The sequence below is a fragment of the Tympanuchus pallidicinctus genome, unplaced genomic scaffold (genome assembly GCF_026119805.1).
Source record: "Tympanuchus pallidicinctus isolate F22 unplaced genomic scaffold, pur_lepc_1.0 scaffold3, whole genome shotgun sequence".
Lineage (NCBI taxonomy): Eukaryota > Metazoa > Chordata > Aves > Galliformes > Phasianidae > Tympanuchus > Tympanuchus pallidicinctus.
In genome coordinates, this window is record NW_026294747.1 from 27,988,165 (window position 1) to 28,014,265 (window position 26,101).

The 26,101-nt window shown below is 39.1% G+C and overlaps 1 protein-coding gene across 10 annotated transcripts in view; it reads right to left on the reverse strand.

The window, feature by feature from the left end:
* Positions 1 to 19,636, reverse strand: part of RAD51B (RAD51 paralog B) — a 344,366-nt gene extending 324,730 nt beyond the window's left edge. The window contains exons 1-7 of one of the 10 annotated variants that reach the window (XM_052695829.1): positions 19,613 to 19,636; positions 17,821 to 17,915; positions 16,902 to 17,015; positions 15,272 to 15,388; positions 11,384 to 11,520; positions 9,430 to 9,549; positions 8,204 to 8,387 (exon numbers count right to left, since the gene is read on the reverse strand). In XM_052695829.1, the coding sequence (XP_052551789.1) occupies positions 8,204 to 8,387; positions 9,430 to 9,549; positions 11,384 to 11,520; positions 15,272 to 15,388; positions 16,902 to 17,015; positions 17,821 to 17,904 (756 nt within the window). In that variant the 5' untranslated portion in view covers positions 17,905 to 17,915; positions 19,613 to 19,636. The other 9 variants (XM_052695822.1, XM_052695821.1, XM_052695828.1 and 6 more) reach the window with 9 other exon arrangements.
* Between the last annotated feature and the right edge of the window lie 6,465 nt (positions 19,637 to 26,101).

A 26,101-nucleotide genomic window follows, 5' to 3' on the forward strand; every position in this document is an offset into this window, starting at 1 on the left:
GCATTCTTAGAATATTACAACAAAGCTACTACATTCTCAAATGAGATGCTGCTATGCATTTTAGAGAGAGCTAATATGCCAGTTTTGAAGAAGTTACAAAAATCATGTAGATTCTCAGTGGAAGCCATATTTGGAAGAGTCTCCCTTAGTTTGATTACAGTGAACTTTTGACAATTAAAGTATACACCAAACTGGCAGATACTTCAATGGATTTGCCCCATTTTTTTAGTTAAAAAAGGAATTCCATTATTCAACAATGAGCAATGATGCAAAACACAGATATTCTCAATAGAAAAGATGGAGTCTTCTTGCAGAAAAATCATAGAACTTACTCAGGAGACAGATTCCAATTCAACCACAAAACAGAGGAGGAAAATCAGAGCAAAATCCACTTATAGATCACAGGAGCCTCAAAAACAGAAGAGAAAGTGCAGGCTGAAAAGCCTATCCTATTAGCCTAGATGCTCCTATTTCCAAGCCAGCCCAGGACCATATAATGTCTATAACTATCTGCAATAGTTTGGTCTGATTGTCCATTATTACCATCCAAGTCTTCAGTGAAAGTGAGGAAGCTCTGCAGAAGCTTAAAAAGACACGTTCTCTAGTTAACAGCAGCATGACTGCATCACGAAGCTTTCAGAACATTTTTAATGAAAAACCAGCAGCACACCCAGCTCCATACAAACAATTTCCAAGATAACTTTTTCCTTCTTGAGCCTATCAGACATCTGCTACTGTTTTCAAACAAATACCACTTTAACTTCTGGTCAGTGAGCACATTGGTAATTTTAACATCACGTGCATTGCTCTGTTTCATCTCATCCCACTTCCCTTCTCACCTCAGGAGGCTGGCACAATTTGATTTAAGAGCAATGATTGGAGAGCAGGTCCTATTTACTCACAGGAGCCCTGGGGCCAAGTAACCACAAAGTAAACAAACTCAGGATATCTAGAAACCAAACCACTAATTAATCTACACTGGGCTTACATAAGTAAGGTTTATCCAACAACTTCTAACCTAGTGAACTTGCATTGTTATCCTATTGAGAGACCAGCATCCCTTCTTTTACATATTATGCAAACACAAATATTCCTCAAAAAACTTACAGTTTGTGTGAAACTAAAGGGAAACATTCCTAGAAAACTTAAATGGACTACTCAAAAGCGAAGTACTTCTCTGCAGTGTCAAGCAGGCAATTGGCCTAAAGATTCTGGCTTTTTTTTTTAAACAGTGAAAACCATTCATATTGGCAAATACTGACCTCCCAATAAAAGGCATGAAGGACTCCAGCACAGTTACTGTTGTTGTCAGTCTCCAAGTTGTCAAAAACACGGCAGGCCAGAAACAAATACTGTAGATCTTAGTTCAGTAGCAGAGCATCTCTTATATGTCTATTACTTGAAAACCAGAGTAGTATAACCTAGATTAAGCTATTACAGACCAGACGCAAAATTTAGAGGAAAACCACACCTTTAACAAAGTCATGTGTAACATGAAGTGGGAAAAAAATAATGGAGGGATTACTTTAAAAGAAAAAGATATCTTAATCCCAGCCTAATTTAAAACTGCCTTCTCTGTACTTCACCACCTCACAAGAACAGGAAACACTGCTCTACTACTACTTGTTCCTTTTCTCAGCAATACTGAACATTTAAGAGTGTAGACAGCCCAAAAGGACTGACAGGCCCAAAACTGCAGAAATGTATATTCTCCAGACATGTACAAAAGAGTACACAGACGGCAGCAGTACTGAAGACAGATAGTTATAATTACATTTCCAACAACCATTTTAAACCAAAACTGCACCTTCTTAGAATATATACTTTTTTCTTTTGAACAGGCACACTAGAAAACAAAACCATCTAACTCGGCCACTGTACCAGCACTGCAGTCAGATTAACTCCTTTCTAATCTACTTTTTGCTCAGTACCATGCACTATTTGAACAGTATGCCAACAACAAGAACTGTTCTTAAGTTATAGCTAAAGAAAGACTTGTAGTCTGTAATTCGCTTTTAGCCATTTTGTTTTCCTAATTAAGCACAACAAATTAAAATTCATTCCAAACCACATTTTACAAAGAACACGGTTAATATATATGTGAAACTGATGGTTCTATTTTTAGCAGGCTTTTGCAAGGGAAAAATAACGCAGGGGGGAAACACTACAATACTTGGTAAAAGAACAAAGCTCAGACTTAGCTGTGGGCATGAAAATACAGCTAGGTACAACAGAGAAGGAAACCTTAATATAAAATGCTTTGTTTCACAACCATTTGTTACTCAGACTGAAGTAACATGACTAATTAGATTATGTATTTTCCTCTATAGCAAAGAGAATGTTTTAAATCAATATTAAGGAAGTTACAAAAGGCATAGCTAGCATGAACACAATTCTCTCCTGCCACTCATATGAGGCTGTTGAATGTTTAATTCATACAGAACACAGCAGAACATGCTATTTGCATTATCTATCCAATTCTAAGTTTTTATTCTACAGATAACTTTCAAAACATGGTCAGCATGAAACATGATTGTTTCATTTTCACCCTATCAAAGTCACAGAAGAACACGTAGTTTTCTCCCAGAAGTTAATGGATATTTAAAAATGCAGATTCACAAGTGCTTTCTCAGTCTAAGGAATTAAACTGTTTTAACTTTCATGCTGCTCCTTAAAAACAAATACAGACTTCATGAAGCTACCAAAGCTACTCATCTGGAAATAAAAGCATAAAAGCAAAACAAACAAACAAAACAGCCTCACACAGAAAGCAGGATTACATTACTGGGTAAACCTCAATATTTTGCAGTAAGCAAACAGCAGAGCAACTACCAGCACTGCAAGCAGCAGTTAAGCATCGTTCTGGGAGGGGTATTCGCATATGGGCACCAACACAAGTTACGCTTGGAAGCTGAGGGTCAAGACACTTTCATGTGCATTAGCAGCTCAAAGACAAGAATCCATACTTCTCAGTGAATTCTAACCAGTGAAAACCGGTTGAACCACATCTGGCCTACAAATGGCTAGCAACATTTCAGTAACTCAGTTGTAGAAGGCTTTCTCCTGATAAGATTAGCTCCTCATTTAAGAAACCCGTGTTTTGATGTGGTGCAACTTATTTAAAAATATTTCTTTCTTGAAAACTTCAGAACAGAGCCACCTCTTTATGCTTGTAAAGTTCTGCTTATTTTAGGTTTAAATTCGCAAAGACAACCCAATTAACATTCCCATAGTCCTGACAGCGTAATGCAAAGAACACTTCACAGCTAAGTAGAAATACAAAGTCTGCAATTCAGCAGCTTATGATCCAGATGCAGACAAATGAATCTAGAAATCTAATGCATCTCCACAGCTTTGGAAACATCTGCATACAGCACTGTTACATACAACAACATGAAAACTAATTCTATAAATTTTTCCTCAACATTCATTAATTTCATTAATACAATTTTTCTTGCTTGAACTGGTAAACAACTTCTCTCCACAAACCTTCCCTTCTGGAATCCCTTTAGCTCTCCATGAACCAGTAGTTTCAATTAGCACAACAGAGATAAAGGTGCAGAGATGCAAGCAGCCAAAGCAAAGAAGAACCAAGGATGGCACCCAATGGAAATACCTGCTTATAAAGAATGAAAATTAACAGCTCCAACATCACTTCTTTTTGACAACAGAAGCACTTCAAATCTTGAGAAACCTTACTGCAGGAAGCTCAGTTGATACACTTAAACACACTTAACAGCAGACAGCAGAAAAGGCATTGCAGAAGTCAAGTAGTTTGTGCATTTCAGTGCATTGATTTTGAGAAGAAAAACTCACAGGCTAAAACCAAGCATACAGAACATTCAGCTTTCCATACCAAATGAAAACCTTGTGTCTAAAGTTGACAAAATACATGATTGAGCAGGAAGTATTGAAATGAGAAGTGCGAGAATTGAGAATAGCAAAAGAAACTGTCAGCTTTAATTGCTGCCACTATTAATACTGATAAAGTGATAATTTCATTGTTTTCAGATGGAGCACACTGCATCTAAAGGAACCAAGTACTACCTGTGGAAATAAAGGCCTTCATTACTGTTAACTTCACATAGCAATTAAAAACCATCACAAATTAATCGAAGTTCGCTTTCCATTTGCACTGTAAAATTCCAAATGAGAAGAGAAAGCTGTTCCTCTTAAGCTATTTCATGTTCTTCAAAACAGCATAAAGATAAATACCATTATACATTTGCTACTGGTAATGATAGCCACTATGTTTATCACAATAACAGTTTCTCTTCATGGATCTAAGGACAAAACCCAGACAAAAGAATAAAGTACAGACAGTGCAGTAATTTTTGATCAGCCTTAGGGATTTGCAAAGCAAGTTTAATCTCTGGTCTCAATTTGACATTTAAAAGAATACTTAAGGCAGTTCGGTTTTGCAAGTGTTGCTTTTTGAGTGCTTTTCCACAGAGATCTCTAGTCAGCTTCACACATTTTGTCATCTACTAACAGGACGACCAGATTCTATAATAACTTATGAGCTGAGCAGCTAAAACTCAGGAGCAATTCTAGTCATACTGTTATTCAGTTTTAGCTCTTCACTGAGATGGAAGAACCATTTTTTTTTTCTCCAAACAGCATGAACACTGACCTATTTTTTCCTGAATAAATATTTTCCTATGAATATGGAAGAAAAAGAAAAGAAGTAATACCCAGAACACATTTTGCTTCCTATTCCTTTTAGGAGGGCTAAGGATTTTGGGAAACAACTAGAGATATAGGACTGATGATTGCTGCTTAAACATGCCATCTGGCAGACAGCATCAATCCAGAATTTTTGTCACAGAAAACATTCAGATCTAAATGCTTCAAATACACAACACTCTAAAACAAAAGTCTTTCACATACGTTTACATCTTCACTAGATTTCAAAATAGAGGGGCTTTTTATTTGATTTACAGTCAAACTGTCTTCCTTCGTTTCCAGCAATCACTTTTGGGCTGACTGACTTGTTTCAACCAATCCAGGCAGAACAGTTCTCAGTCATTGCAATGTGCAGGGAAGGATGGAAAGGGACACCACTACATAAACTCCCACAGGGAATAGACTCAGTGACTGTTCAGTCATCAGCACAGCTTGCTGGCAGGCTGTCAATAGCCCAGCAGCCCTCAAAACCTTGCTTGCATGCTGCCTCTCTTCCTGGCACCACTCAAAGCACCTAGAATGGAACCAAATTTACTACAATGTTCAGAAGAAGTAGGAATGAAAACAGGAAACAGGGCATCATATTTCATTTCTCAAGAGCTAATTTATGCTGTCTATGCATTAAAAAAGAAATCTCACTACGCAAAAATTCACACTCAACAATACTCTCATTTTGTTTAGTTCAGTGCTAAAGCCTTTCAATTAACATGTTTAATATTTTTTCCTCACTTTCTGAAGTGAATTAGAATTTCATTTGCTACAGATTATTTAAAATTTTCAAGTGAACTTGGGAAGTATTACTTCCCAGTGGCAGCCTATATGTTGCTCAACAATACAGTCTGCTTTTGGAGCAACTAGTAACAATAACCTTCCTCAGCACGCTCACAACCAAACTCCTATTTCAAAAACCAAAAAAAGAAGTGCAGACAAATTACTGAATGATGACCATAAGTTTTGAGGCAGTAAGATATGTTTTGGTTTTTATTCCTCCCCCCGGAATACTTCATAACACATAAAGCTACCTGGGTATGAAACAGGTCCCTTTGAATTCAGTAAAACCTATGATTTTTGCTAATGAAGTACAGCACATGCCCAACATGGGTACATAATCATTATTAGCTAGAGCATTTACAACATTAAGAGCTACATAAAATTCATTTGAATTCCAGCATAACATGGTAGTACAGGGTTTCCCAAATCAAAGCCTTTCTAAATCAATTTCTTTTTCAGGAAATGGGGAAGGGGGAAATCCACTTAAAAATACTTGGTGACGAGAACCTATTTCAGTTTAGTAACATATTACAGTGATTAATTATTTTATGAAGAACACATCCCTTTCTTGAACTCTGAACTTGCTTGATTCAGCTTCCAACCACAGAACTGTAGAATACCTTTGTCAGCTGACAAGGTTTTTTCTATCAAATACATTTTCTCAAGTACATATTAACTACAGAAAACAAACCCTTAACACTTAGCCAAGCTAAACAAACTAAGATTCTTACATCTTCGTTACTGAAATTCCTCTCCCCTAATCCCTAATTTTTTCAAGGCTAGTCTATGGACCCTTATTTGTCATCATTTCAAATTCCCTGGCTCACCTACTCAATTTTTCACCAATCTAAAGAATTGACCTCAAGTCCTATCATTTATTACCTCCACATCTTTTTCAGAGCCCTCAATTCAGACAACTATTTGCCATTCAACTCAATATTTAGGTGTACTAGCACCGCCATAAAGTGTCACATATTTCACATATTTCACATGTCCAACTTATTAATGATCCAAATCATTTGCAACCCTTCCTAATGTTTTTAGTCTCAAGTTTACATCTATAACCCTCCTGATATGGAAGAACATCTAAGAACATTTCCACCACAGCTGTTTACAGTAAAAACCTCAGATAGTCCCTGATCTGAAATAGCAGAGGTTAGCACAAGATAGACTTACTTCTACGTATGTACAAACACTTGTAGATACATAACACTGTTGTTGCATTTCACATCTTTCACATACTCAGCACTGCCTAGGGACCTGCATTTGTGGTAACCTCCATCTTGAGCCAAGGCCTTCCTAGAACAGTACACAGGACTTTAAAGATTTTACTCAAAAGGTAAAACATCTCATACAGCAATACAGGATAGTTGTGGTCAGAAGCACGTATTCTTGGCCAAGATTTCCAGACTCCTTACCAGAGCATTCACAATGGGAAACAAAAAGAGAACCAGCACACCAGTCATTACAAGTGTCCTGAAGCAAACAGACAAGATTTAATGTAACTGAAACCTTTAAATGTTCAACCTTCATTTCCTCTCTATGTAGGATGAAATAAAAATCAGTCTTACACTACTTACTGTTGTCCAATTCTAAGACCTTTGTAAATATTAACACTGTTTGAATGTAAGCAGAGCAGCAGCCTGAAGCGTCAAGAGGCTGCAATCCAGCTCAGCTTTACCATTTTAATTGAGGTAGGCAGGTGAGGAGGACAGGGGTTTCCAAAAGAAAAAATCAGACAAAAACAGTATCTACCCATAAAACCCATCTCCTTTTTCATAGGATTGCATCTTATTTCCCAAAATACAGAAGTGTACACTCTTAATGTGGCACATCTTCCCTGGCTTTGTAAGCAGTATATTCATTAGTTGTTCTAACTAGGACACTATCTTTTGTATCAGAACTTAAAGGAACTTAAGCAAGGTTTAATTCTCTCCACAAAAAGAGAACATGGCAGAAGGAAATCCATTCATCTTCAGCCAAGTCAGTTCCACAACTCTGACATGTATATTTCTCAAAAGCAGCAAAAGGAAGAGACCTCATCAGTTTAAATCAGGATCTCAACACTTTCTCTCTGACTCAAAGTTTACTTATGCTAGGAGATATTTCCTACAGCTGAATGTCAATCACATTTCATCTGCTGCTTCTGATTACCCACAGATCACATCACAGAGAAAAACCTCAGCCCCAAAAAGACACCTACATTTATGGAGCTTGCATCTGCTAATGTGCTCTTTAATGATTTAATCAGTCCTCTCACTGTGTGTCTGTGATACAATAAATCCTTCCATAGCAGTTTATGGGCAAATCCACACAGATTTATTGAGTTGTTACTTTCCTTCCCACATCAGCTGGCATGCATTATTAGTTGCAAAACTTCAGGGTATCAGAACTTTTAAGATTCTATCAGCTTCAGTAGAAGAGGCAAAGGATGGGAACCATCAGGGTAAATGATATTTAATACCAATAGAATAAAACATGATATTTAAAAAGAAAACTGAGCAACAAAGCACTGAAAAACAACAGCTGGAAAGACAATCAGTAAAGCCTATTTTGAAGACTAAAGTCAATATTGAGAAAAAGGCAATACAGGCAACACCAATTTATTTCCTGTTCCAGTACTGTTTTTCAGCCTGAAGATTTGTAGCAGGAGCTTTACCTATCTTTCACCATCTTGTCATTTCCATTCTTCCTGCATTTTATTATTTGAAACCATAAAGCAGAAACTTAAAAAGGAAGAACTTACTGGTATTGAGAACTCCTCTGCCAAATACTTCAACAGTGATGCTCCTCTAGCCAGAAAGTTACTTCTCTCTGCCAGATTGCCTTGGAGTTTTGTGTCAAATTCCTTTCTGACAACTGAAGCTACAGAGTCAATTATTATGAGCTTAATCTTCTTTGAAATAATTTCTTCTTCTAAAGACTTAATTCTAAAAAAAAAAAATAAATAAATAAAATAAAATAAAATAAAATAAAGCCATCAATAACATTAATTATACAATATAACTGTTTAATAATCCTGGAATTATTTTAAAAGCAAGGTTTGCTTTAATAATCTTAAGTCAACCGTTCTTTCTCCCTCATAACTTGCCCCCACTAACATCTGCAAACATCGAAGAGGTCTAGAAAGGAATCTCAGGCTCCAACAGCCACATAACCCAGGGCAAGCCCCTCCAAGAGAAATTCAGAAGACACTCTGCTTAGCAACACTCTGCTCCCTAAACTCTGAATGGCACAGACAGCAAGTTAAGTGAGAATTGAGACAGTGCCTTTCGCATACAGTAGCAGCAAAATAACTGCTGCCTACATACGCAGAAAGTCAGATCTGCTTCTATATGCCAAAGATGGTAAGGCAAACTTAATATGTAATATGCTAATAGTTCCTCTGTGATAAAGTCGTACTAGAAGAAACTATTCTTACAATACTCCCTCTAACAAAATACACAAGAAGATTCTGATGCTCAACTTTCATTTTCATTACAGTATGTGCTCAAAAACCAACATAAATTAACAAGACAACAATACAACATTGCCTTCAGGATGATGACTTCTAAGCAATTCCTTCCTTCAACTGCTGGAGTGGTCCAGGTCTTTCTGAAACTAAGCAGCACTCTGAAAGACCAATACCTCCTTTCTGTTTCACAGCAAACATAACTCTTAACACTACGATATCTCCACAAACCAAGACCAGATCTGTCAGGCAAACATTCCTCTTTAAAAGCTTACGATGTTCAAATTCTATAGAAATTCTCTCAGAAACTGTAAAACATCAAGCAGATTAGTGGAGCACTACAAAATGAGAAAAGCAATGCCAGTCTTTTAGTAGCAATTTTCCTTTTTGGGGACCACACTGTTATCAACATAAAAGCTTCCAAGTAATGAATTACTCTTCATAGAGCTTTGATATATTATCATAGACAACCCAGCCAAAATCCATTCCCACCATTCCCTTGAAGATCTAGAAAAGGATACCTCTTCAGTACACTGTCACAGGTCAGCTCTCGATACAGATGAATGCTACGGGTCATGCAAAATAGCTTTTCATCGGAGTCAAAATAAGTAGGGAATCTGTTTCCTGCTATCTCTATCAACCTATCAAAGATACAAAAGGCATAACAAAAAAAAAAATCATGTGCAGGTAATGAGACATCAAGCTTTCACAAAGTAAACAAACGAAAGCTCTGAAAGATAAGTAGATACCATGTAGTATGGGAAATCTTTTTCAAAGGGGAAATTTACTTGAGCAGCAGACTGAAATACTGGAAAACAGAACACTTAGATTCTCCTCCAAATGATGCTAAAGTCAAGGGTACATTTAGGAAAGACGTAATAAGTCCCTGCACAGAGTCTACACAAGAAGTTGAGATGAGAGGTCCACATTTCCAATCAACTTGTATACATAAAATCAAAGTCCCAAAAAGCACACATTTTATCATGTCTGCTAATTTCCTATTAGTTAGTAGAAGTCCCACACCTGTGAACACAAGGCAATTTTATCTAGGTCCTTACAGATGAATCCAAGATTTTAGACACATTTTACAATCCAGAGCACTGTACATTTCCCCTTCCAACTATATGAAGATTTGAGAACAGAAACAAAAAATACTTAGTTGTATTTTAAGCTGCCTTACTCTGCAGCCCACATGCTTGAGAAGAATGACACCTAGCGGATAACCAGAAAGTTATGTCTACAGACATCTTTTTATTTAAGCCTCTTTCAATAAAAGCCACTTCAGGGAAAAAAAAAAAAAAAAAAAAAAAAAAAACATCAACCTCTTAATAATTTTTTGAGTTTTAAAACAATTAGGCTTGAATGTTAATATATCTGTTCTGAACAAGCACTTTCAGTGTAACTTGAAACTCATTCAATACATTGCTTATATAAATATATATATACATATATATATATATATATATATAAACTTGTCCTGAACTTCCAAGGACGGAATCTTTTCCTTATGCTTGCACAGTTAATTATGTAAACCTTTTGGGTGACAATCATTCAATTTGAAAGTCATTCAGTGGTCCATAAGAAATGAAACTTCATTACAGTTTCTAACAGGCATACATATAAGAAAACAATATTACACGAATTGCCTTTGAGTGACACACAAATTTTGCTGTGATCACAGTATTATCTACACAGTACCATGTAGGTGCAAAGATCTTTAAAAGATAAATCCTACTTGTCACGATGAAACTAAAAACTGCACAGAACACATTCCCTGCTACGAGAGCAGAGATTCACAGGATAGAAAAATCCATCGCTGCTCTCAGCTTTAGTTCACAGGAGTTTGAATCCTGTGTTTTTACCCACAGACAACAGGCATAGCTAGAAAAGTGAGCATTTTCAGACTTTCTACAGAAGTATGGTGCATTTCCAGTTAATAGCTAGGTAGGAAGAGGTGACTTGAACTACTACAAAACTGATGAAAACAATTCTGATTTCTAGAATCACTATGGCCATTCCATCTACTGCTCCAGTGCCCATGTTCTGACAAAGCTGAACAACAGACACCACCTACAACGTTACAGCTTTTTTGCAATAGAAAAATACATAAATTACAGACAACATACAAATTACTGCTGCTCAAAATGCTGGGCCTTTACCCCTTCAAAATCTTGCTAATTTCACAAACTAAACTGCAACATGTTTCAGTTTGGGACTGCTAAGACCATTTTTAAATTAGAAAGAGTGCTATCCAGCTTGTTGCACAGCGGGAACCTGGAACACCTTGCAAATCAGGAAGGTAAGCAAACCATCCTATTCAAACAATTTCATAAGTTACAGAGTAACTGCATATATCAGATGAATGCTTAATAGCCACAGTATTTATTTTATAGATGCTCAGAAAATAAATGAAGGTTCAAAGATAAAAAGTGCTAGAGAAGTTCAAAGTGTGTATTTTACAGTTTTGCATCTTACCTTTCAGCACTGAATGCAGACTCTGTGTCAATGTATATAACAGACCCATCTAGTCCTCCCATGCTTACAGGCAGCGTAGCCAGAACACTCATTGTAATACAAAACTGAGTTTTGCCACAACCCGGTGGGCTTGTTAACTAGAAGAAAAAAGATTGGTAACATCATAACCAAGAGATGTCACATCCATTTCACCCTAATTTTAATTTTTAAAAAGGCCTATCAGCAAGAATGCCTCTTCTTCTGTTCATCTAGGTATCAAAGACAACAGTCACAAGAAAGATAAAATGCAGCCCGCAAAGAGCAACTTGCAGTTAGCCTTGGATCTGTGCCTTGCAGTCAAAATCGTCATCATTGAAGAATAACTCTTCACATGCAGCATTCTGCTTGTACTTTCCCATCCTTCTTTCCCTACTTTGCTCTCCCATATTTGAAGTCTTCTCCCCCTCTTCTTACAAGATCTTCCCCAGAGCCATCCCCTGTTACCTTCTACCTCCTCTTGTGTGCTATCCTCTATAATAGAGCACAATTAAAAGATACACAGCTGACATTCACTTGACATCAAATTACCCTTACAGCTCTAAGTCAGTCAAAAGCCATTGAATCCACAGATGCAAAGTACAACATGCTATTATGATTACCTCTGTTAAAATCAAGATTAACCTGGAAATCACAAAGACAATAGCTTGTATTCCAAGTAGTCTGAACGTGCACTATGAACCACACATCAGAAAGATTTTAGGAGCCCCAGTGACTGCACCTGCACAGTTGAATAGGAACTAAGTTTTTGTTCTTAATTAAAATCTCTTGCATTGCTTTCAGCTGAAACAAGGCTTGAAAACCAAGTTATATCAGTCAATCCACTTCAAACTTCAACACAAGAGAAGCATTAGCATTTGTTTAGAAACACATACTTCATTCAGTGAATTAAAGACCAGGAATGAGCTGTACTTAAGCAATTATCCGTCATCCATCCACTGGATTTAAATTACAAGATACCATCTCCACAGTATTTGCCACATTTTCACGTGACCCCAAAATGTGTATAAGATTTGAAGAAACCATACACATTTCTCAGACTGTAAGAGCCAAGGAGTCTCACCAGCTGCTTCCAGTTAACAAGATTTGAAATGAATGAGAGAAGGGCATCAATCCAGGTGCTGAATTAAAATATCTGGATATTAAAATATCAGCTGTGAGGAAACTTCAGACAGGTTGTAGTTTGAGGCCTGCCCGGGAGGTGCCTCGGAATCAACATTTATTTCACTGCTCATTAACGCAGCAGAGATGCTGTAAGCACGTCTGAGAATATGTGCATCAGATCAAAGGAAGACAGGGAGCACAGCAGTAATAGGTAGTATGAGAAAGCAATCCAGTGGAGCAATAGAGAATTTTCCCCAAACGATTCATCTTTTATAATCATTCTTCGTAAGTGCATTAGTGTGGGATTTAAAATAATCCACAATAAACAATTACATACAGATATCACATTTTATTATGGTTAGCATCAATTCAGCAAGCATTTTGATCAATACAATCATCATTCTTAAAAAAAAAAGAAAACAAAACACCACAAACACACCTAAGCTGCCTCTGGTTTAATTTAAAGTGAATGACTGCAAAAAACTTGCTCAGTTTGCTACACTAAATTTATTTTGAAAACCAAAAATACACCCAGGCAGAAATGTGAAGCATACAACAGCTTATTTACCTCTGTCTAATAAAATACACTCTGTTTTTCAATAGGTTATATATTATTTTCCCTGGCACTCATGAAGGGCTTGGATAAAGTCACAAGGAGCTAATTCTCCTTCAGCTATCCAGGAATCAAACCCTCAGTATTCATAAAGTCATTAATTTTCTCTCAGAGGAGTTGGCAACAAGTTCTGACGCTTAACCACAAAATTTCAGTTATGATTTAATTTCCAACTCAAAATCTACAAGAGGTTTGGGAAAAAGTGATCCGAGACAGTGAAATGCAAATCAAATCCCTCTGGCACTCAAAAAGTGAGTAGGTTTGGCTTAGAAGAAACCACCAGAACTCGACTCTGTGGCTCAACCATTCAAATTCCAAGTTTTAAAGTTCCCAGCCACCCTCACTGCTGGGTAAAGTAAAAGGAAGGCAAGATTAAGCCACATCAGTCAGGAATTAAGTGCTGCACACAACACACTTTGGGAGAGAACTTCTCTCAGACATGGAACATCTGCCAAACAACAAAAATACCAGAGGATAATCTGCTGGGCAGCTACCTCCAGGAAGTTATAGAAGTGCAAATCAGAAGCTCCAAAATCATGAGTCCAAGCAAAACACAACCTGTGAAATGTTCACAAGCTACTGCAAAGCATCACAGCAGCACCAACTGACATTTGATAGCTTCCTAATGCAATTTCATCTAACAATCACGTTGAAAAATACTTGCAGTGCTGCCAGCTTTGAAACTAATTCTGATCTCATGACTTTCACAAAAATGCTTTTACTCCAGAATCAGATTTTAAATGACAGAAACCAGAGTCTGTGCAGTGAATTGCTCCCTCACTTGCAGAGAAACCCCTAACATGTACCTAAATCAATTTACAAAGCTAGTACTTAAGAGAAAAACAAAATACTTTTTTTAAAAAAAAACAAAACAAAAAAAACCTTGTAACTTCTGGCACCAACTGTCATAGTTTAAACGCAGCATTGCTTAAATTTCAGCATTTTTGAAGTCATCATTAGATTTTGTAGGCAATTTTACTCCGTGATCAAAAGCAATCTACACTGATTATGGAAAAAAGAATGTATATTTTTTTATATCTTTTCACTTCTACTCCTCTGCCACAGCAATTTCCAAGTTGAAATTTGACAAAGAAAACCACTTTAGAGAAACTATTAAAGTGTTCAAGGAAAAGGTATTTCAATCTATTTGAATTTAGAGCATAGGAGACATGTCTATTCAGAACTCCACTCTGAGAAGGCAAGTATGACCACGCTGCAGAGTAACAATGTCCACCCAGCTCCGGATTCTGTCTCTAACAAAGGCCTACAACAAATAGCTAGAAAACACAGTAAGAACAGGGCATACATAGACACTTCCTCCAAAAAATACATTTCTCTACCTTCATCTGTGGCTGAGAAACTTCCTAAGCCAGAGACCAGGTCCAGTTTTATAAAACTCAATGTCCCCCACAAGCATTTAAGTAAATTCTGCATTTCTGGATTATAGAAACTGTACAAGCAAGGCCATACAGCTTTCAAGTACTAAATGATGAAACACTACTTTATTCTTAAAGGACAATGCCAAGCAAAAAAAAAAAAAAAGTAGCACTGCATTCAAAGGCAGTGACAGTAATAGCTGTAAATATGCTACTTGTAGTGTTATATAATAGATACACATATGATACAAGCCTTAATTGCAACATCTTTTCAAAAAAATTACTCATTACATATTTATTGTGAAAATCAGTTACATTTACACATAAAAATCTATAATTTCTACTCCTGTATCCTTCACATTTTTGTTTTAATTGCTTGTTTCTCCTTCCCAACACCTGAAGACTTAGTAAATCAGTAAGAAGGTACTAAACAGATGGGCTTCTGACTCAGCACCTCATGTTCTGACCACTAAACCACACTGTACCCTTCTCACCATAAAATCCAAACAACAATTCTCCCAGTCTTCCTGGGAAAATTTAGCATCTTTTTCATAAGAAAATAGAGTCACCAAATCACCTATTTGTTTCCATTTACTTACTTACTTGACAGGCTGCAGAAGAAATACCCCGAAAAGTGCTTCTCATGCAAATTTGTTTGTTCATTGTGTGTTTAAATGGTCTGATACAAGACAGGCCAACCAGTGACTTGTGATTTTTAGGTGTGGTGTGCAACTGCATTAAAATACATTAAGAAGTTACCTCTGTGAGGGATCCACAAGGTATTCCACCATGCAAGACTTTATCCAGACTATGCAGTGAGGTGGGTAAAAAGGCTACAGAGGGATTGACAGCCCTCCTCATTTTCATTTCATAAGCCTACAACAGGGGGGAAAAAAAATAAAAAAATAAAAAAATAAAAAATAAAAAAACACAGGTTATAAGATGCTTTTTTTGATGGTGTTACAGCTGGAAAGATTACCATGATGAAAATGGGAAAAGGAACAAACAGAGAAGGAATGCTCACCTGTATCCAAAGATATAGGTTCACAGGAAAGACTCCACAGAGGAGAGATCTCCAGAAAGAGATCCTTACCCCAGTGGCACTCAGCCCTGAAATGGAGTCTAAGAGAGGTGCAACCAGGTTCCACCCCTTCTGGTCACAGCTGAATTGCCTTCACCTGTGCTCCCAGGGCTGACGGGGTCCTATCCCCAGGTGCTCAATCAGTGGTTCAGGCTGTGAAATTCGCACATTTGCTTTCATCAGCCTAGATTGATTCAGTACTTGCAAGTAAGCTAACCATTCCAATTTTCAGTTACAGTGTCCTCTCCTCCCTATCCCATCCCATTAGCCTTCTTTAGACTTATATCCTATTTACAATTCACAGAGTAAGTTTGTTTCTTGTGCCTCATTCACCACAACATTAAACATTAAGTTTTGTAACAATGTTTCAAAAGTACTCCTATTCTGTGAGGCTTGCTTTCAGTCCCTAAAATTCCAAGAGGCTTCTCTATCCCCAAGAGAAATACTAGCATCAGTTTTAACCCAATGATGTCATCAGCCGGCTAGAAATACAGTGCACTGTGGTGCATCTCCACAGGAATCATCAACAAACCACCATGCCACTGAATCATAGATGTTTTAGTCCGCACTTGTTGAGTAAAGAGTGAGCAATTTTTCTACAACATTCATCCGAAGAATTCTCAGCTAGTTCTACCAGCAGAGTAGAACAGCCTGAATTTTTATTTTATGAGTGAGCACATTAGATAATACTCCAAAATCTTCCATACATGCTGTTATTCTATTAAAGACAAATACAATAATATAGCTTTCAAGACACAGAACATGCCAAAACAAATAATACATTTTACCTCATTAAGAGTTTATGTTCTGAAGCACTCAAGAGTGAATACAGACACTGATGAAGGAGGATTTGCAAAGCTATATTTATATAAATATATATGTGTGTGTATTTTTTTTTCTTTTCTACATTAAACAATCTTCCAGTCTCATTTTCCTGAATAACACAGACTCTAAGACTTCATTCAGTGATTCTTATTCCATGCTTCCATTAGTAAATGCTTCCTTTAAATGAAGCAATTTTTATACACTGGAATGTAAGAGAGAATGGTAAACTACCCTATGGGACTCAGGACCAATTCTGTAAGACTAAACAATCTCCTTAAGCTGAAATGTCTAATAGAAGCAGCCGTCTCAAACTGAAGTCACTCATGGATCTAAATTTAGACATAAAACTATTATCTCATTATACAATCAAACTGAGACACCACAAAGCTAGATTACCCCACTCTCTGATAAATACACAAGCAAAACTGTTTAGCTTTTTCTCAAACAAAAAGTTAAAAATATAACCAACACAAGCATACTTACTGTCTGCATTTTGGGAGCACAAGCGAGGCTGACCTTCCGAAGAAGCTTCTGCACATTTCTGTAACTCTGTCCTGTCACTTTCATTAGCTCCAAGAGTGAAAGACATAAGAAGTCCTGAAAGAAGATAAAACAGTTCAGAGAGCTTAACCGGGAGATCAAGACTAAGGACTAAACTAATACAATTTATACATTACTAGGATACATTCCAAAGGCCAGATTTACCAACTGTGCCACGTTACGTAGTATTTTCTCATACCTCTTTTACCCTTCTCTTATGCCAATAAGACAGTGATAGAACGGTTTGGGTTGGAAGGGACCTCAAAGATCATAAGGTTATCACAGAAGAAATTGTATTTATATTTTAAAAGACAAAGCATAAACTAAAAATGTAAGTACTGTGATGAAGTTCTAATGAGTTATCATCTTTTTTCCCCCCACAGAGGTGTCTACCCAAAAAACATTCAAATTGCATTGCACTTTTTAGGTTGTAATTCTAGGAATAGATCTTGCATCTACCATACGTGCTGTTGAAATGCACAGAGTCTCTCCTCTCTTTAAAGAAACATACACAATAACTTCTGAGTTTATTGACGAATCAACCCATAACTGATAGAATAGCTTCATAACACATTCATAGATGCTAGATTATGTAATGTACATGTGTTTTTGCAGAGGGATCATGCAGGCTGACTTCATACGGGAAGTAGCTACACACCTCTCTTAAAATATTTTTTTTTTTTTTTCCAGAAGGAAAGATACTAAGTATATCCAACATTTAAATGCCCTAGCTATCCCTCATCTTAAAGCAACATTTTTACAAGGTAAGCAGACTGAGCCAGAAATTTTATTAGATGGTATAGTTTCATGTAAATTAAACATAGAAATTCAATAATCCAAAGCCATAGAGAAACCCTTTAACCTGGCAGGTAGTGATCTGATAGCGGCTTAGTCTTTCACACAGCTCCTGAGACAACTTTGCTCTTCTCAGCTTCTTAGCAGCCATACTCACTTGGTCTACAAGGCAAATAAAACAGTTTTTGAAGGCTGCTTGGAACACGCCTGTGCAAACAATTACACCCTTTCCTCACTAAAGAGTAGGAAAGAAGATATACATGTATAGAAAGCCTAAGTCACAAGAAAATAATCTTACCACAGAGAAAACAGTTCTGTTTAATTACATCTCCTAATATTTGATCATTAGGAGATCACAGCAATAAGAACAAAGAAACCACAGTGCTTGCTTGTATGACACGGATTTCTGAGAAAAAAGCAAGCCCAAAACCACTCAGCAATGAGTTGAAAAGGAATTCCTTGTGCTAAATGGCACCAGAAGGAAAGAAGATTCTCCCAAGGTGCTAAAATTGAACAATAATGACAGGATTTACTTAGACCTAGAACTGCTAAAATACAACACACTTGTGGTGACCAGGTATGCAACAGAGATGTCAAAGGATGGGAAGGATGCAGGATGGAGGCAAAAGAATAACCAGAGGTTTGGAAACACGCTTTAGCATGCAAGATTCAAGACAGACAAACTGTTCAGAGCCATTTCATAACCTTCTAGGTAAGTTTATAGAAAATACTGCTTAAAAGGGGGCTCTTCTACTTAACCAATGGCATAAAAGAAACTAGAGGTCAAAGCTAAGTTTGTGAACTCTGGAACTACAATGTAAATATTACTGAATTAAAAACAGCGAAGAAAAAAAACCCAAGAAAACAACCCGCATCACTGGAATGAGGTATTGTGATGTAGACAAGCCACTTCAGGTTTATTTATTGTTTTGAGACTTCTTTTTAAAGAGTAGCTTAGTTTGGATAAGCCTTAAGGACTAACTTATGCGATTGTGTTTGCTCTGTGAAGCCTCCCTGACCCCCAGCCGTGTGCATTTTCTGAGGGGAGAGTTGTACCATCCTGCTAGCAGAGCCACACGTGGTTGCACTCAACTCCGCCAGCAGGCTTTCAAGTACATCCTACACATATTTATTAGGCGATATTCCTACTACTCGTTCACACAGAAGTTCACGCGAAACCAAAAGCTTTCTAAGCAGCCTACACCGCCTACATCTTTGCAGACTCGCAGACCTTCGCTCGTTCGCGAGATGGAGACAAGGCGCCCGCCCTCCACAGCCCCCTTCGGAGCAGAGGCGGAAGGCCGAGCGCCGGGGGAGCCCCGCTAACAGCCCTTACAGGGACGGCCGCACCCAGCCGTGCATCGCAGCCCCCGCTTGAGGGCAACAGGCGGCCACGCAGATGGCGCCCGGGCCGGGAGAAACCCCACCATACGGAGCGGTACGGACTTACACCGAACGACACGGGTGCCGCAGGAGAGCCTGAAACTACCGCCTCATCTGGAGCGCCTAACGCGGCTTTACGCCCTCCGACACCCGAGCTCCAGCGGCAACCGGAGGCTCGGCCCTGCCGGAGCGAGCCGCGCCGGCACGCAACCACACCACAAGCCCGAGGCGTCCGACAGCGCCGGGCCCCGGCTCGCAACTTTTCAAAGTCCCCCCGCGGCCGCCGCGCTGAGGCGGAGTCGCCCGGCGAGGCCCGCGCGCGCCATTGGCTGCGCTCCCTGCGATGGCGCGCAGCCCTGACGGCCGGCGGCGCGCGGGGCATGTCGGGACTGACAGTGCTGGGGCAGCGGCCCGTGGGCTGTGCGCCCGGTAGCGGTAGTAGCAGAGATTCCCTAGAATCGGTGTTTCGTTCGTACCCTGGACGGATCCCCTGGATTCACCGCCCAGGGAAGCGCAGAGCCCACAAAGCAACGCGGGGTACGGGGAACAGCGGGCTGAGCGCGGAGAAGAGAAATGGAGAAAGAGCTCCTCCTGCTGGACACTCTCTGTAAAAATTGGCTTCCGAACGGGAAGTCGCAATTCAGCATAAAAAAAGCGTGCTAGAAGAAAGGCTGGCTGTGACTGCGTGTTCGTTTCTGTGGAAAGAGGGGCCGTGACTGCAGCATAACTCTGCTACGGTCTTTATTTACAGCTTGTTACTAATGCCATCGGGACCCTCAAACTCTATATCAGAAATGGAAGAAAAAGTAACACTGCCTTGGTGATGTTCTCCCTCAGTTGGAGCAGGTCTTTCCATTTACCACAAGGGCTACAGATTCCTTCCTATCTTCCACAAAAACAGATATCTGTATTAAACCAGAACACATCTCGCCATATAGCTCCTCTGGAGGATCTGTAAGCAAAACCCAGGCACCCTGTTGTCTCTCTTGTGAGTTCTTTGTTTCTCAATGGAGTCACAGCTGTTCCACTCTTGACTGCTCTGCTACACCTCCAGATCTAGTGGGAAATAATCATGCGTTGTCTTCTCCATCGGACTTGAGAAATTCAGTCTTACACATCCTGAGGATACTCAGACAAGTATGCACCTACATGTATCAAAGCTCCCAAGCAGCAACAGAGCAGTGACCATCACACTCGTGTTTGGCAGGGGCATCGCTGGTCACTGGGGAATTGGGGCACTCAACTAACAGCTCTGCCTCTGCTCTGTGACCTTGGTCAAGTTCTGTAATGATAGGGTATCTGTTTTCTTTTTCATTTTTGGTTTTACCTATTTAGACTGTAAACACAGTGAGCACTGCTGGCCCAACAGAATTATGTGCTGGTTGTGGCACAGCTCCAGTCTAAGCCTTTAGCAGCCTCTGGAACTCATAATAAGAAGGGATTAAAAAAGCTAAGAGAAGATGATTACTTTGTAAGACTGAGCCTCACCACATTGATTTAAGATGGTCCACTAAATTGGCAGCGGTGGACTAAGAATGTTACAGAAAGGGAAAGCGTAACAGCAGCAATTATTAAATTCATAGAACCAGAGTTGTCTATCAACAAACACAGCAATAACAATAAAATTACAATTAAATAAAGGGGGCAAGAACCTGATTTGAAGGATACAGAATGAAAAGAAATGCTTATCAATCCTTATCCAAATAAATTCTCAGGAGTTAAGCAGTTCTGCTATGCTCCAGAATCCAAAAGATAATGGCAAAATATTTCCTTCCTCGAAAAGAATAAAAAAAAAAAAAAAGTTGTCTTTATGTAACCTAAGACAGACTTTTATAAGTAACTTCAGACAATAGTTTTGCGTGCTGGAAAGTTTCACATTATTCACTTATTCACTTAACTTCTAAAACAGCATCAGCCTGCTGATATTGACTATATTCTTCAGATTAATTACAGTTTTCCAACTATCAGTTGCTCCTTTAAAACTGCAGTGGCAGTGCTCTACTACCTGTGTGAAAGGAAAACAGCTCCCTACCAAAGTACAGTGCATGAGAATACACTGTATTCTATGAGTCAGAGTGAGAGTCAGAGAGAGAGACATTCAGAGCAATTCCCTACCTTACGTTTGCTGAATAGTGCCTAATTAATCTAATGTATTCTTATTTCTTGGTGATATCTACTTAATGCCTAGCACATTCTTAAAAGCAACTAATGTGCTCTTGAGACTGGAAAGCAGTTATGAGACCATCTCACTCTTTCCCGATATTAATGTCCCAAGAGGTTTCTCAATAATGACATAGAGAGGAACCGCCAATGAAATATTCTGTCCATTACTGTCTCCCTGAAGGAGATGGAGATTTACTTCCAACTCTTTGGTGTTCTCCTCATCTCAAAAGAGAGAACTGAAGTGATATCACAAGGAGGCACACCCTGATTAAAAACACTTCGTTTTCCACACACACACTTTGGCAAAGTTTTACCAAAGCCACCTCACCTCACTTGAGACTTTCCCAGCTGCACATGCTGCAGAGATGGAGCAGAGGGAAAGGAAAACATCCTTCTATTGTTTCTACAAACTGCTCAGCACAACCTTGCTGTTATCAGTGGCTATAATAAGCAGACTAAGAACAATAGAGCTGTGAAATATCAGCCCATCTTCTCATTCTGACCATTCTGACCATTCTGACCATTCCTCCCTCCCCCATTGCTCTGAGCAGTCTGTAGTCCAGTTAAATGCCTCTCACCAGGCAATTAACCTTTTTCCTCCTGCCTCAGGAAGGATTAAAACCAGTTATAATGAATCCTCCTCAGGTATTAGTGAGGACTTGTCCAACCATACGCATTTACACACAGGAAAAAGAAGCTTATCTCTCAGGACAATCAGAAGACATTTCTCCAATTTCTACCTCTTCATAGATGCTGCTGTGAGGAAGTATTCAGAATTATCCATCATCCTAAAACAATTTCAGAAATATTCAGCAGCAATGTAGAGTTTTTGAAAGAGCTTCTGTACCTCCCACTCTTTTGCTGAACAGCAGAACAGCCACCTTCACTGCCACTGCAGGCAGAAGGACAGAACCACTTGCGCATTATAGCTCTGAAAAATTCACACGTGATTGCTTTCTGCCCAAATTATAGCAAGCAAAATGAGAGACCTCAGGGATTATTCCACTTTTAGATTGTACTCATCTAAGCAGATTGCTCTCCAAGATCAGCTTCCTACTTCATTTAGCATTTTCTGGTTTAAGGGACAGCAGGATTCATTCAAGTCTTTGGGCTTTTCACATTTCCCTTTTAAATTGGATGAGAAATCTATGAACTAACAAAGTAGCAGAATAATAATACAGGTGAAGTTGTTGCTATCTTTATAGCTAAACCCAATTTATCCTACATAAGACAATCCTCCCTTTTATCTCTGCCTTATCATCACCCCTTTTACTGTCTTGTCTTGAAGTTCCATGTACTGAAGAACTAGGCTTGCTGCAATTGCAGTGTCTGCAGTTACCAACCTTGCTGTTCATACCACAACATTTCCTGCATCCTTCCCTGAGTTGCTAAGAAATGACAAATATTGCAGCAGTAGAGCTTTAGGAGCATTGCACAAAGAAAACCAAGGCAATCTTTTGGTGTCCACGGTAGCTTTTTTCTGCTAAACCACAGAAAAGTGCAACATTTCCAATTACTCAGAAACTTGAACATAGGGTTTATGTCCTATGAAGCAGACTTGTTTCACAGTGACCAGATACAGAAGGATATTCAGTAGTGTTTAGTAGTTCAGTGGTTCTCCTTTGATCGATTCACTTCTCTGTAGATGTGTGCATCCAGCAAGTCACCCTGTGATCCTTCACAGCATCCAGTCTCCATTGAGTAGCAGCAATTAGACTGAGATGATCCAACCATTTCATGGGGATGAGCAGAGAAATGGCACCATGTACCCCTTGTACACAGAGAATCAGACACCACTGCAATTAGTACCTGCAGAGCTTTCGTGGCTCCGTTAGGACATATGTTCCTTTCAGGTTGACCCTCACTCCTTCCACGGAGATCTGCAGTGGCTATAACAAACAGAAGCAGGTGGGCACTGCAGAGGGAGGAGCTTTTGCTGATAACAGCAGCAGAGAAAATCAACTTCCAGACACTCATCTTCGTGCAGGGACCTAGGGACCTGATATCCTGAGTCTCACCAGTGCTGAGGAACAGATATGAGAGACTTTTTAAAGGATAATTACAGAAGAATTTACAGAGGAAAGTAGAAATTAAATTAATTCTATGCGGACTTTTTTACCTTGGATAATGGCAATTCTTAGCCATTTTACTGGGATGAGCACACAGCAATAATTTGAGTATCACCCCAGGACAGCAGTACCCCAAACTCAACTACTGTAGAGCATCTAGGCAAGCATGTCTGCTGTTCACTGTTTGGGCATGATGCCATCACTGTGATCATATTATCATCCCCCTACATTGACTACCCATAACAAATTGATTTTACAGTGTCACAGCTATTTTTTAAATCAATGCAGCATGTGACAGTGATTTAAATGAAAGATGTAGCAAATTAAGCATATACTTAATTGAAATAAAATAGGACATTTGTACAGCAGAGGATGAATGCAACAGTAACTGTTTTGCTGAACTAAGGTCCTATTAATTCTTAGATAATTAAACTTATGTTTTAGATGGTCCTTCAAATGTAGACTTATAAATCTGCTAGTAGCATCACAGTCAGCCCAATCTATTTCAGCATTTGAAGGCATATTTTTCCTAAGTCTTTGGAGTTTTCATGTCCAAGAGGAATCAAAACTTGAAATGACAGTACTCCCACCCCAGCTAAATAAGGTGCACCACAAGGAAAGTGCTCCTGAGATGACGGAAGCTGGAGCCATTCTGCATGCATGTCTGACTTTCATTACAGCTGTGCTGTCATGGCACCAGTGGGGACAGGTGAATCCTGGGCTGTGTGACCAGTGGCCTTACAGTTAAGCCAAAGGTTTAACTCATCTGGCTTTCATTCAGCTTGCACTGGGACCTGCTTGCATCTACCACCAACTCATACACCAAGGCCAAAGGATTTTTAAAAGCCTCTGATTGAAGCTGTCTTGATTTTTGTGCTTCCAACTTGAAATACGTTCAGCCCCAGGAGTACACAGTTGCCATGATTTTAACTGGAGCCTTCTGAAAATCAGGATAGAGATGTCCCAAACTGGTAAAACTTGAGTCACTCTAAATCTGTGGTCACTTTTCATATATCTGGCTTGAATTATAAGCTCAGGAATATACATCAGTCATCAGGACTAGAGAAAGGGCAGATGAGCATGAGACTTGTTTGTCTTAATTCTTGATTTTGTATTTGAAATGAATACGCTTTAAATATATCACCCTACTTCCATCTTACATTGGAAGGATCCAGAACTACATCGGTGAAATGAATAGTTACACAAGGATAAAATGAGACTAAGAACATAATCAGGCTTTTGGGTATAAAAATATGGGCCACAATACTATTGCTGTTTCTTTCTCCCTGCTTTTAATCTCATGGGGAGATAAAGAAGTGGTGAGGATGAATGAACGTCAGATGTGAAGAAAAATCTTTGGGCTTCCTATTCTGTATGATAAGGACTAGAATAGTAAAAAAAAAGCAGCAGAGGTCAGAAATGAGATACTGCAAAGAAAAGCAGCATGAACACTCTTTTTTTCTTTTTTTCTGGGATAATGGACTTGATTTGTTGTATATGAAAAGAGACTCTTGGAGAGGAAAGACAGAAATAGCATAAGGTTTTACAGGGCAAGGGAGAGGTACTGTTATTGTACTCAATCTATTTCTGCATGGTTCATTCTGGGATTTTGTGGCTGCTTTTCTGAGAGCCTGGCATCTGCCACTCCACATCACCATCTCTTACCTAATCCACAAAGTGAGTACACGTGCTCTGCTCTGCAGCCAGACAGACAGGAGAGGAACAATTCTGGGGCAGCCCCAGAAGCCAAGGCTGCTGTCTCCATCCCAGCATGCTCAAGAAGGGCAGATGTTTGGTTTCTGTTGGATTAAGCTTTTGGCTGGAGATTAAGCTTTGTGGGTTAGCTGCTGATCTTGATAGCTTTCCTGCATATCTGCCAAAAATGCCTAGCGTAGCATATAGGCTCTTTTCCTGCAATCTGTCAAAAATCTAAGGCAACATATAACATTAAATTCATTATTTTAGAAGAAATGAAAAAAAATAGTTTAGAATGAACAAGAATTCCTTCAATCTTTCCTCCGCTTTACAACCTCCACCTGCTTATCAGCACCACTGTTCCTCCTTCTGCCTGCTCAGAATAGGGAGGGGGAAAAAAAAGAGCAAAACTGTAGACACCAAGGAAGTTCAGCAGGAGCAAGACTGTGATCTAATACACCAAGGTAGGAGGAGTAATGACATGAGTAAAATGAAAGGTATTATGATATTGCTTTTGAATAACTGTTCCACGTGTACCCCTCAGGAACACGTTCTCTCCCAAGACTGAAAAAGGCCAGATCTGGATCCAAATACCATGGCCAGAAGTGATGTTTATGTTGGGTTTGCTGACTGGGAGAGCTCAGTGAATGACTGCAGATCCCTTGTTCCTAAAGATGTCACACGGATGTCCTGGTACCCCAACTCTCAAAGATAGGTATCACTGTCTTGCTGCTACTATGCAAGGAGTGGGCTAGGAGCCAGGAAAACATATCTAAACAGACAGCCTGAGCCATCCTTTTTCAAGGCTAAATTTACTCCCCTGCAAGGCAGTGGGCCATAGCACATGGCAGCTGCTGTGGGATGAAGGGCGCCTGTCACTGTGCTTGGATGTTACTGATAGCTGTGGGTGTTCTCAGGAGTGGCTTTTGGAGGGACTTGTTCCCTGTGTTTCTAGGACATGTGGAATCTGAAATTCCCCCTCTGGTAGGGCTGGCTCAGTCCTTAATCCCTCAATATCTGGAGCAGATCAATTAACTG